The sequence below is a fragment of the Haliaeetus leucocephalus genome, unplaced genomic scaffold, assembly GCF_000737465.1.
Source record: "Haliaeetus leucocephalus isolate CR32 unplaced genomic scaffold, Haliaeetus_leucocephalus-4.0 Scaffold656, whole genome shotgun sequence".
Taxonomy (NCBI): Eukaryota; Metazoa; Chordata; class Aves; order Accipitriformes; family Accipitridae; genus Haliaeetus; species Haliaeetus leucocephalus.
In genome coordinates, this window is record NW_010973092.1 from 16,765,581 (window position 1) to 16,779,204 (window position 13,624).

The 13,624-nt window shown below is 37.3% G+C and overlaps 1 protein-coding gene across 2 annotated transcripts in view; it reads left to right on the top strand.

The window, feature by feature from the left end:
- The window catches only part of TENM2 (teneurin transmembrane protein 2), a 544,454-nt gene that overhangs the window by 447,325 nt on the left and 83,505 nt on the right, over positions 1 to 13,624 (top strand). For both annotated transcript variants that reach the window (XM_010579129.1, XM_010579130.1), the window contains 2 exons: positions 6,767 to 6,961; positions 12,469 to 12,669. In XM_010579129.1, coding sequence (XP_010577431.1) covers positions 6,767 to 6,961; positions 12,469 to 12,669 — 396 coding nt within the window. The remainder of the gene's footprint in view (positions 1 to 6,766; positions 6,962 to 12,468; positions 12,670 to 13,624) is intronic.

Consider the following 13,624-nt stretch of genomic DNA (forward strand, 5'->3'; position numbering starts at 1 on the left):
ATTTCTATTGTGCTAGTGTGTATGTCGGTTTTTTATATAACTAGGAATTTGTGCAATTCTGTCCAAAGAGTGTATGAAAACTGCCCAGTCTGTGCATTCAGATTATTTTTGAGACAGCTATAGAATGTTAATATGGTTGTATTAAAGACTTGAAAAACATTTACTCTGTTTCGTGATACATAATGACTTCCCCAAGCTTAGGGACACTGCGCTGACTTGCACTAATGAGTACAGGGAAGAATTGTTTGGTCAAAATCAGACTCAAAAAATTCAGAAATTCTTCTTGATGAGAAGACTCAAAATGTGTCCATATGTTTGGAAGTAGAACCAAGTTTTTGTGTGACCCCAAGCGAACTTTGTGTAAACCTCAACAAGTGATCTGCTTGCTAATATTAGTGCATACCCTCCACTGTTGAACCATACTAGTTACTGTAGACCAATAAGATGTACAAGTACATGACCACATATACAGAAAAGGTGATCCTTATGCAGTTTTGTAAGTGCGTATGCTGTCAGGCACATTTCTTTTAATTTGTGTTCTTTAGCAAAAGTTTCAGGACTGAAACTCACTTCCTCCTCCTAAACAGGAACATCTACAGATAAAAATAATCTTTATTTCTCTTAGGTCTGCCAAAGTTCTGTACAGTTCAACAAGGGTGAACACATCTTACTCTCATAGGAGTATAAATAGTGTCCCTTCAGAATGTTTTTTTCTGAATGTATGTGTTTGTATAGAGGTTATATTACAGAAGTAAAGCTGTAATGGCTCAGACGAAAATTCCATTTTACCCAGGATTTCAGCTCTAATGGTGGCATACAGCAGATAGTTGAGGAAGAGTAAAAAATGTACCTGTCTTTGATGCTTCTCCAGTAAATTCTTTTAGTTCTAGAGATAACTTGTGTTAGGACTTCCTACAGTAGACAATGTCTCTTTGTGTATAGTAGCCTTGTAGATTTTCATTCCACTAATTTGTCTAATTATGTGTTCAATCAGGGAACATTCTTCCATGAGTTTTAACTTTTCAGATAATCTTGTTAAAATTGGTTGATGGAACAGTTAGCAGTACTTAGGATGTAAGGGCACTTTAGATGGTGTCTAAGTGCTCTGTTAGTGCAGCCTTAAACTTACACTTCAACAGTCAGTCCTAATTTTCCTTACAGCTTTCATTGTGAATAGGCAGTCAAGCTCATCTTTTTTGCACACCAGCTTGTGATGAGAAGAATCTGGTTTATACGCAAGATTAGGGCTTACAAGCATTATGGATACAACCATTCTGGTCGTTACTCAAACAGTACCCTAACAGGCTTGATGCAATTTTGTCCATCCAGACCAGTGACTCCCCTCACCAACCTGCCACGAGCATCTCACCACAAAATTTTGTGGTACATATGTGGAAAAATTTTGACTTGATATGGGGTGACTCCTGACAACTTGTCCAGGCTCTGAATAAGCCTGTAGGTGGCACAAAGGAAGCTAACCTTCTTATGCCCTGTTTGAAATTTTACATTTGGATGTAAAACTGAGCTGCTTGCAAAATAAGAGCAATATAAGGGCACTGCTTGTGACCTGGTCCAGGACAGGGAAGCATTGCAGATGCAAGTTCAAAAACCTTTCAAGTCTGCGTATTTTTGTGCCCAGAAACTCAAATAACTTTCAAGAGAAGTATACCAATTTGTCTCTTTTATGAGGAGGAAATGAAAAAAGTCTGCAGTAGAGAACTGACAGCCTAGATCCTAGTGGTACAGGACTCTCTCTGCACTAGGGTAATGTTTGCTCTACAGCAAGAGGAACCAGCCAGAACTCTGCCTTCAAATCCTGTTTGGAACTTCAAGTAGCAGGGGAAGGCCTCTCAACCAAGCAGCTGTGTAACTAAACCAAGGTCTGCAACAGCCTCCAAGAGTTTGACTCCTCAGATATCCTTTACTGGTTTCTTGCCATGCTCTAGAAGAACACCTCTGGTGAGTATGTATGTGTGAATACCATAAGGGTGGGTGAAAGGAGTGTGTGCACAGACTGCAGCTGGCATACCTGTGTGTTAAGTGTCACTGGACAAAGTGGTGGCTTTTGATGCCAGACCATTTGCCTTACCATCTCCCCTCCTAGTCCATGTGTAACAGGCTGTTATCAAATCACCTTTCCTCATGCATCAGGGAATGTTAACATTACTCCAGAATACCTATGCAAAGATAACCTTTAGAGAGAGAACTCTGAGGGATGTTTGGCTGGTCTTTCCTGCTCAGTTCATGCTCTTAAATGTGTGCAGCCTACAGGACTCAAGGGTGTGTAGTATCCATTGATCGACTGAGACCCATGTTACGAACTTAGTCTGCATTTGTTTGAAGGCTTGTAAAGGGCAGAATCTCATCATCAAAAACACATTTAGGGTTAATACCTGTTGTGCTTATTCAAACTTCACTCAGGAGATATACCTTTGTGCTTAACATACTTGAGTATTGCCATAACTGCTCCTGGAGATCTCTGTCCACTTTTTGACAGTGCTGGTGTGTGATACGCGGTTGTCTTTATGCAACCTAACTGTCCACAGAAATGAGATGGAACTTGACTGTTCCATTACATAAACCAACCTTCCTTCACACTCCTTCAACAGACTTCGAACAGTCAATTCTATCCTGGAATAGGGGCCATCCACTTCACACAGGGAAAATAAGCAGTCCTAGATAACAAGAACTCCAGATGACTCTTGAGTTGTTCACACATTAATTGAAGCCACCTGGATGTAAAATTAGAGTGGACTGTTTTGGTCTCGCCCTGCAGCAATACGGTCTAGCAAATAAACATAGCAGACCTCTTTCTAGACCTCTTGCTTCTGTTTTCTATGGAAGAGCAGCTTGATTCTCTCTCTGTTCCTCACTTAGGACAGCCCATAAACCCATACCAGAAACATTAATGAAGAGCTATTTATTACAGCAGTGAAAAGCCAGCTTCTTATAACCTACGCTTGCTTGCATTCTTGCTTACATGTCTGAGTAACATGGCAGTCTTGGAAGTGCCGAAATCTGACCAAGAACCTCTGTCACTTTTCTTATTCTCAAAGCGATACTCCTGTTATATAGTTTATAGAATAACCCCAGCAGAGGGTTGTAGATTAAACTTTGTGGCTTTAGGTTGCAAGTGTCTTAATCTTAACTGTATTCATTTCATCCCTGAGGTTAAATAACAGATTCCCTCATTTGTCCAAAGTCAGTTCTGGTGTCACTAACATCTTGGCAATGCATACTGCAGTGGCAGACCACTGAAAGCAGATTACTGTTCAACTTTATATAAGCTTCACAAGGACTGAATAGATTTATGAACCATAGCAAGACCTCTGACCTGGTAGAAGCATGAAGAGAGGAATGAAAAGCTGTGACATGGCTTTCAGCTTTACTTACATTCTTGAAGCACCATAGCAGAATAAGGGAACACTGAAAAACTACTGTGGGAGCTCTTTAGCCCAAGACCCAGCACCATCTAGTAATCTTTCTTCTGCTCTGCCAGTCTCTGGTGTCCCAGAAGTTGAACCCTGCAAATTCAGATCAAAAGTCAGAGCTAAGAATGGCCTTCCCATAGACAAGTTCTAAATAGCAGATATACATCTCTTTTAGCTGGACCACAGCTGCCCATTGCTTAATGAGACTTAGGGGCAAGGTGAGGAGAGAAGCAATTCTACAGCAGGTGGCTGGCACAGTATTATCTAGCTAGGTCTAGAGTGGTGACATCTAAATTGCATGTGTTTTTTTGGTTTTGTTTTTTTTATTTATTTTAATAATGGATTTATTTCTGCTCAGTCCCTCTTGCAGGAGACTGTGCTGTTCAAGTAGAATTATTGCCTTTATTTGAGTTTTGATTCCAGAGGAGAGGTTTGCAGAACAGAAGTGCTTTCAGGTGTTGAGTGCCATGTTGGCCTGTAAAACAACAAAACAAAAAAAGCTATTCCTCACTTGTATCCAGCTTGTAAGTCAGGTCTAACTTTTTGTCTTTATAACTACTTGAACAAATGTGGTTTGTCTGAAGAAACTGTCTACTGCCTACTGATTCATTTAGCTTTGCTGGGACCTTTTCTGTCTATGCAGCTTTATCACAACATGGTGAGGAGGTTGATGGGCAAAAGCAAGCCATATGCTGGCATGTCCCGGTGCAGTTGGAGAATCCACACTGAGCAACCATTAATAATGATAACATCGAGTCTCTGCAGTGGCTCGTAAGCATGTAGGGAATTTGCATCTAACAATATTACTTCCTTCTGTGGTGGACTTGAACAAAGGAACTGCAAGCTTAACCACCACATACAGGAGCTGAGAGGCACCTTGTTCTAGAGAGAGATATTTTTGTGTTAATATGAGGCCCAAATAAAGGGACAGCATCTCTACAATGTGTCAGGGTGTGGAAGGTGGCACCAAGAAACTTGCCACTCATGATTACTCCAGGTCTTCAGGACAAGCTGCCTTCTGATCACTCACCTCCAGATCCTCTACACCATGGCAAGTAAAGAGAGCAGGACTGAAGTTATTACCTTTTTTACAGTGATTTGGGAAAATGTATCAATGTCAGCCCAAACAAGACTTTTAATTGCAGTGAAATGGAGAGTTATGGAAAAAGAAATTGTTTGTCCCCCCAGGTCTTCGTACCTGAAGAGTGGAAGTGGTCCTTGTTTGATCCCTTCCTTTATGGCTCACCTATATGACTTGCAGTAGCAGCAGTTAGCATACCTAGGCAGTGAAAAGCAGTGCATGCTGAGGAACTGAGATAGACTCCATGATGTAATGCATGCACACAGAAGGAATAGTTAGCCATATGGCATTGAAGTTGCTACTAGTTCAGCGTGTTGTATATCATGGAAGGGTGTTTGAGGATGACATGCAGAAAGATGTAAAATAGGCTGTCCTAGAGTGCAGTATGGACATAATGGATATTTGTCTGTATTGTAATTCAATCCAGCTGGTTCAGTAAACTTAATCCTGAAACCAGCTGAAAAAAGCAAAACCAGTAGAACTTTAGCACAAACTTTTTCACTGAACTCAGTAAAGCACTTGTGAACATATGTCACATCTGAAGTCAGAAAGTTGCTGCTGGAAATTATATTTTATTCAGATTTGTATTCATTTTTGGAGTGAGGAAGAAAAAGATTGAACAGCACTTGTAGGAAGAGAGAACACCAGGGATGAAGTAGAATGAAGTTCTATTGCTACCACAGGACGGGTGATATGTCCCTAAGGCAGAGCAGGGGTAGCAAAAAACCCCCAAACTTCAGCATACTGATTTTGTTCTTATTCTACTGCAGAAAAAATAGGCTAAAAAAGATTATACACGTGACATGTGGCCCATCAACCTGTAGTCTTAATTGAAATAATTCTCAGCACTCTAAATTTTAGCTAACATCTCAGGTTAAAAATCTGAATATATTTTTTCTGATCAATTTTTTCCCAGTTCAAATAAGAAAATTCTTGAAAAAATCTATCCTGGAATGTGTTTTTGCAGCAGATCAATTGGATGGCTAAGATTAATAAGGATTACAGGACTGAACAGTGGAGAAGTTGTATAGCTGGACACTTACACATTTCTTTGTAGGAAATCAATTACTTGGGTTCTTCTTGATCATTCAGGTTGAAGGAACAATAGAAGCAAGAAAGCATTAGAACCTTTTAATGATTAATAGTAGCTTCTGAGTATATTTTTGGCACTGTAAAACTAGCTGTTAGTTTCTAATTACTTTGAAGGGTGAAAAGACAGGGAAATACTTTTCTGTCTTTATCAAACTGCATCAGAGAGAAGAGCACAAAAGGGTATCTTTTCTCAAAGATTCACTTCATTACTCCCATTTTCTGTTATTGCTCTGTTATTTTTTCCATTTCTCTGGCTGGTGACCATACATTCAGTCTTTGGTGGGCATGTGAGTTCACAGATTGCCATGTTCAAAGGGGAGACGTGGCCATATAGGAGTGTGAATATGCCTTAGTGCAACATTTATGTGCAACTGGCTTTTAATAAAACACTTGTTTCTTTCCATTGCTCTGCATATGTACAACATCTGATTCCTGGCATCCAAGACCTGCTGACTACCTTTATTATTCACAGGCTTCACTTCATTTGCATAAATGAATATTTGCTCAGAATGTGTCTTGCCCCTTAATAATACAAGAGGGAGGGATAAGGGTTAATGCTGCTTTCTTGTCAATACACACAGGGTAAAAGCAGTCACTCTGGGATTTGGGAAAACAAGGTTCAGCGGGGATATTGGTGGCAAGGTGCATTTGTTGTAGATGAAAGCTTGTGTTATTCCTGTGTTCAAGATTCTTACACTGAAAAAAACAAGTCAAAGGGTCTAAAATATTTGGGGGACATTACATTAAAAAAGTGTTATGGAATAAGAAAGATGCTGTATAATAAAATGTTCTGGGGACTGAATGTTTTGTGTTCTGCTATCTGTGAAAATTGGATGTTACCTAGTGGAACAAAGCAGAGTAAGGTCAGACTCAAATCTGTTCAAATTACCTCATTAGTTATCCCAAACATCATCAACAGTCTGTAAAGAATAGTAGCTGTATTCTCAGAATGCGCAACACATGCGTGCTTTATTAAATAGTAATCAAATAATTTCTTTGGAAACGAAGAACTGAACTACTACAAATTATTTTAGGTTTTTTTTCCCGAGAAAATTAACATCTTTGAATATATGTATAAGTATTTGGTAGTGGATTTTAGTGCACTTTTACATGACTACATGTATGACCCTGTATGCTGTTTTTCTTTCATTCAATTTTCCAGCTGCCTGCCCGGTTCTGTGCAGTGGCAATGGTCAGTACTCTAAAGGCACCTGCTTATGCTACAGTGGCTGGAAAGGTCCAGAATGTGATGTACCCATCAGCCAGTGTATTGATCCTTCATGTGGAGGTCATGGTTCCTGCATCGAAGGGAACTGTGTCTGTTCTGTTGGCTATAAAGGAGAAAACTGTGAAGAAGGTAGGACATTTTCTTTCTATGTTGTGAGTTTGTTTGCTGGGTTTTTGAGTTATTTAATGGGTAGAAAAAAAGGAAAGAACAGAATAAAAATTTAAATGTAAAACTACTGTAGCAGGATATTGTAAAAGAGGAGTAAAAACGTAATGCCTCACAATTTTATTGATGTATCAAAGTTCAGACAAAACTTCTGGCCTTCCGTATACATTGTTTTGCAGTATTAAGTATGTCTGCCACAAGTAAACCTGAATAATTCCTTTGTTGAAGAGTGAAGATGAATCTCTTCTTATAGATTATATTTATTGAACAATTTAGATGTGAAATGCAGAGGAAAAAGGAGCAGCGGTAGGCAAAATTGTATAGCTGCAGCTCCACACAAAGCAAACATATCAGTCACTATTAAGACAGATGTTGATGAAACAAATTTGAAAGACAGGTATCCATGTTACTTACAGACTTAATGTGGGGAAATTACTCCTGTTATCTGCAATCATATGGGATTAAAGAAAGGTAGATGGTGCACACAAATGATAACTGTCTTTTAAATGCAGAAAAACTCTTCATGTTGAAAATGTCCAATTCCTTGTGCACATAGAATGAGAAAATTTAACAAAATAACCCATGCAAAATGTGGTCATAGATTAAGCTCGATATTGGTTTTATTCACAGTGTTTTCTGTTAGAACGCACTACACAAATAGAACTGCTTTTCTTTTTAAAATATATTAGTATGGTTTTAAAAGGGAGTTTAACTCACCAGACAATTGCTAAATAGACAGTTTAGCATACCTTGGCACATCCTCGGAGCAGTAGTAGTTCCAGCTACTTTCTGATGACATTCCAGAGCTTATTAATCTTCCAAAAGGAGGAGCAGTCTGAGGACTGAAGTGGTAGGACTGGAGCTGCATGGTTTTAGGACTAAAGAGTCTCTATAGAGTATTCTGAGTGGAATGCAGAGCTGTCCACCATGTGTATCGATTTTTGTCTTACCCTATAGTAAACAGCTGTTAATCCCATTGGAAAACAAAGGGAAGAAAACTAGAGGGACCTAAACCACTAAGGGTTTTATTCTTTGGGCGTGGACTGCAGTCATCACCTTTAAGACAAGTTCTCACATTAGTCTGAGTGAACTTATTTTCCTAAAAGCAAAAAAAAAGCAAGGATCCTCCCTAGTGGGACTGCCAACACTGCAGCTGTTTGTTCAATTTATTCCTGTCATCTCCTTCCAGGAAAGCTTCACAACACTAGTTATTGAAGCTCTAACCAAGAACTCAGCTGAAGTCAGTAGGTTTTCCATTGTTTTTAATGGGTTGTATTTTAAGCTATATCTGGAAAATTCTGTAATGCCCTTTTTGTCTGCTAGGACTGATAGTTGTCAGTTCACACTGAGTGTGTGATTATAGGAAATATTCAAAAATTATCTGAAATGCCTTGCTATAGCTAGCATTCTCATCGAAATCAAAGATGAAGATGACTGTCTTTAGCATGCTCTACAACATCCAGTCTATACCCCAGGAATGCAGAAGCTCTCTTTCTGGTACTAACTGCAATTGTTTGCTTAGTCTAATCAAGTTATAGAAATTCTGTCACATTTTGTGTTGTCATATAAATGCTTGTATTATTAGAGAGACTATGGTAGATGGCCTAAAATTATCTTTCTTTCATTTGATTCTGTAAATTTTACTTTGTAAGCAGTTCCTCCCTCATCTTGATTGTAATTTCCAGCTGCTTGCTTTCAGTTGTCTAGAATGGCTGTGGTATATCTGGGCTAGACCTCTTGAATCCCCTAGCACTCCTATAAGAGAAATAGGCTCTTGTAGTGCTTAATTCAGCTTATCCTAAGGTGAATGTTTGAAATGGGTGAAACAAACACATCACCAACTCCAGAGAAGTTTATAGAACAAACTAGTGCATATCTTTTTGTAAAGGTGTTCATGTTAACACCACTCAAAGTTGGAAACACAACAAAACATTGTCAGTCAACAAAGTTTTGGGGAAGGTGAATTACTATGTGAGGTGAAAGGATATACATTATTTAATCAACACGGTGCTTGAAAGGTTAAGTTTTTTCTTAAAAAGATAAATGGATTACAAAGGCAGGAGATATTGACTGCAAAATTGGAAGGGGCCAATAACATGACAAGAAAGGTTAAACTAACCTTTTACATATATCATTGGGCAATAAATAAGTCAATAAATTAATTTACAAATAAATAAAAACCAGGCATCATGTTCCTACTCTAAAATTCCATTTCTTCTGTACATATTTCTCACATTAATTGAAGAGCTATGGGAAAAAGGGCATAATATGAAGTGGAGTCTCTCCAGTTGCAGGTAATCATCTGATCTTATTTAAAGTTTTTGCATGAATTAAAATCCTACAATTCTAATGGTAGAATGATACAAATAAATACATCTTCATTTATATATGAATATATGAAATCTCATCTATTGATTTTTGGCTTCCAAGAGGAATGGCAAAGGTTGATTCATTCACCATTTTCCAAGTAGGATATTGAATTAGAACAAGTGGGTCAGCATTTTTTTCTTCCCATTAGCTTTTTCTTTCTGATACTCATCACGTCATATTGTTCAAACAATTTACCTGAAATGAAAGTGGCACCAAAATCAATATTTGTGATGCACAATTTTTGCAGCATAAACACTGTTGTCCTATTAACAAATTTGCACACAAGATGAAGTGGCATATTTGTCAGGTTTCATTCAATCTGGTTTGGGGGGAGACAAGTGAAATTGCCAAATTAGGTTAAGTTCAGGGTGGTTTTCTTGTCAGTTTCCTGGTCGAGTCATTTTTCAATGACATTTAACTTCGTAAGTGTAATTCATGGCTCTTTGGGGGCTTTATGGTACATATTGTTCAGAAAACTCCTTGACCTCCTTTTTTGTCCTTAGGGATATAAATTGCTTTCAGTACCCTTTTTGTCAAGTCTACAGAGGGCCCAATACTAAATGAGCTCTAATGATCTGAGCTGCCAAGGGGCTATGAGTTCTAAGTCTAATGTACTTACTTGCTGAGGCGCATTCTCCTTTGTTTAAACACCAAAGAAGCTCCACTTATAAATCCTTATTAAATGCCATTGTAAACCCTTCTACAGACTCGGGGCCAGAACTTTTGCAGCATAAGTCAGTGTAGTTCTATTGCAGGTAATCACATTATGCTATTTTAGCAGCTGAGGATCTGGCCCAAGATGATAACTCCAAGAACATGTATTAAAATAGAACAAGATTTGAGTTCAAAGTAAAAACTCTCTTCAATGTAAACTTTGAAAGCTATTACTTACCCATAGGATAGAACAAAACAGCTATAAAGTGTATTTGTCTGGAACAAAAGACAAAGGTAGTTAGCGTGTTATTCTATAAAGCAAAGGAGATTGGGGGCTTAGGGGTATTGATAGGCTTATTCTGTGGAAATAAGTCTTAGCTGCACAAATACTGTAATTCAGGATAGAGGAAAGACATTTAATTTATGTAGCAGAAGGTGGTGTTTTTCACATGCTCCACATTGCTTTCATTAGTACTTTCATTTGAGAAGGAACATGATACATTTCTGACATGGAGAGTACATTAGGACTCATCAATATCTTCTAAAGTTAGCTGTCCTGCCACATACAATGTTATACACATATTACCCTTTTAAATTTTCTAGTAAAATATCATCATCTAAAAAAAATAGAATAGACTAATTTTAGGGGGAAAAAAGTAACCTTCATCCTAAAATTAAATTGACCTAAATCTTTGCATTCTTTATTTCTTTATTCAGTCAGATTATTTCCTCACAGTTCTGTGTCTATCACATTCAACAGAAATAGTATGAAAGATACATTCTAAACTTTGGACAGTGTCTAATTTTATTAAGCACCAAGAAGGAATAACAGTACAGGACAAGTATTCTGGATAATTTTAAAACAGTTTATGAATTTATCAAATCTTATCTGAGCTGAACCACAAAACAGTCTTTGTTTACCTATAAATACAGAATTGCATTGTAGTATTTTCATGTCCAATTAAGTAAGCATTAAATCTTAAAAAAAAGGAAAAAAAACCCACAATACCCTATAGCCAGTGTTGTCATTAAAATGAAAATCTTATAAGAAATTTTATAGTAATTTATTCCTGTAGTACAGTAATTTGAATTAAAATCAAAACTATTCTGATAACTCATGTTATTGCATCTCTAAATGTGCCTGCCTCAATCCTCTGCGTTGTATCTAATCTATATACTTACTTTAAATGTTCTGCAACTACATAAAATAATTTGACAAGACTCTATGTTTATAGAAAAGTTGAGATTTGAAAGATCGAGTATTGTTCACATAAGGTAGAGTGAAAATGTCTCTGCCTTAATTTAGAAGGATCAATTTGGAAAAGATGAGAGATAAATCACTTTCATTATAAACTCAGATCTTCCTGGAGCTGCAAGAGAGAATGCCAATCATTCTTGGTCCTTCTGTTGTGAGCTAATATATACCAGTCATGAGAAGAATTCATTTTATTTAGGACATGAATTTGACCTTGGCCCTCAATTCCACAGCAAAAGGCAGTTGGTAAAGCCTCTGTGTTAGTATTTGCAGTAGAGCATAGTATACTTGTATAAATTCATGATATAAGATAAAAATTTGGAAAACCATCATGTTACTGATAGACTTTATTTGAAAGACAACTCATAACATTCCTTTATTTATCAGGATTGAAATAGCAACTGAAATTTCATTGGATGATTTTCCATCATAAGTTTTTTCACTTTCTTATTCTGTTGTTTCTGGATTGAGAAAAGATGAAATCCATATCTATATCTGTTTTCCTTTATTTCTTTAAAAGGAATTATCTGCTGGTTAGAATATGGGTTGAAGTAACTAAGACTCTCAGTTTCACAGCTCAGCTACTAATGGACCATGAATCAAATGTTCAGAAGTGCCTGAATAATTTAGGAGTCTAAATGAGGCTGAAAGCCACTGATATTTTGACTTCTAGGTATTTAAAGTGGATATCATAATGTGATTCACAAAATCCTCTAGCATTTCAATAGTAATAATAGCAGTATTAATGAAGATACTCCGAAGAAAAATATCCTTTTAAAAGTGCAATTTATTCAGTTATTTTTTTATTTTGTTATTTAAATATAGTACATGAGTCATTGGAACTTCAGTGTATTTCAGAAGAAATGTCCGTAGGCGAAGGCTTATGTGTGGAACTGTTATTATATAAATTTAGGTGTTATTTTTAAGTCTTTGTGCTTCTTCACTACAGCATTCCTGCAGTAAACTTTCATTGTTCAATCACATACTGTTTTATTTGGAGCCAATATAAAACACAAATTACTTTGCACCTTTCCATTCTCAGACTGGGTATTAATATGACTTGAAGATCTACATCAATTTGCTTTATTTATCACCGTGATATCAACTTTTCAGAGCACACACCTCCATGTTTTCCACACATCACATTGTGTGAACTGACCTTTCTCTACATTGTTTTTGTTTTCTTCTGTAGTTGATTGCTTAGATCCAACATGCTCCAACCACGGAGTCTGTGTGAATGGAGAATGTCTCTGCAGCCCAGGGTGGGGTGGAATAAATTGTGAGCTTCCCAGAGCCCAGTGTCCAGACCAGTGTAGTGGGCACGGTACCTACCTGTCTGACACAGGTCTTTGTAGCTGTGATCCCAATTGGATGGGTCCTGACTGCTCCGTTGGTAAGAAAAATATTTTTTCCTGATTTTGCAGTAATGTTCCCATTTTGTTAAAATGTTAGCATCTGTGACAAGTTTGAAATTCAAATAATTTAGAAAATTGTCTTTGGAACGTGTTTGGTCCTCTTTAGTTATGTTGGGAGGAAGTGTGTGTATACCTTAGATACTATTTTTTGTGACGTTCTTAATTTGGGACTGTCAGCTGGGGGGGCAGGGGGAATGCAGGTTAGGAGTTTGTATTTCGTTCTAATGTTGACCCTCATTTTGACTGAAAAAGTTACTTCAGTGCTTCACACCTGTTTCCCAACTGTAGATGAAAACTTCCATAATTTATGTTTATAACATTTGAAGAATGGAAAACACTACAATTAAGTACATTTTGGGGGGTTGCTTTCCTGTGCATCAAAATGCTACTTATTTATAAAAACATCACAAAGCAGAAAAATCTCTTTTCAAATGGAGGGTATTTTTCCCTTTTAAGTTGTACATGGAATATTAAAAAAAAAAAAAAATTAGTGCAAGAGACACTAAATTGCAGGCACAAAAGTGTAGGCTAAAAAATTTCATCCTCTCCAAAGCTACAGTTGTAAAACTTGATTATCCTAACAGAAGGAGCTAAAGAGAAAAAAAACAGTTTTGACAAGACAGCAAATGTTCTATTTGTGGGGAAATTTTGCATTTATGTTGTAAGCCAAACCTTGAGACCGAGCTGTTGGCCATAAGCAACTCTCTCAGAATAAAATTTACACTTTTCACACTTATTCAGTTATTTCTTAAGATTAATGTCTTAGAATACCCCACCAGTAAAATGAGTATCAAGATGTGTTTTTTCTGCTTCATGCATCAGCAGCCGGAAAAATTTATGAATGAGAGTTTCACTCTCGGTTTCTTTGATGATGCATGAGGCAAAAGACCCCTCTGCTTTTCTACAACTTCAGCTGGCAGAGAGCAGAAGAAT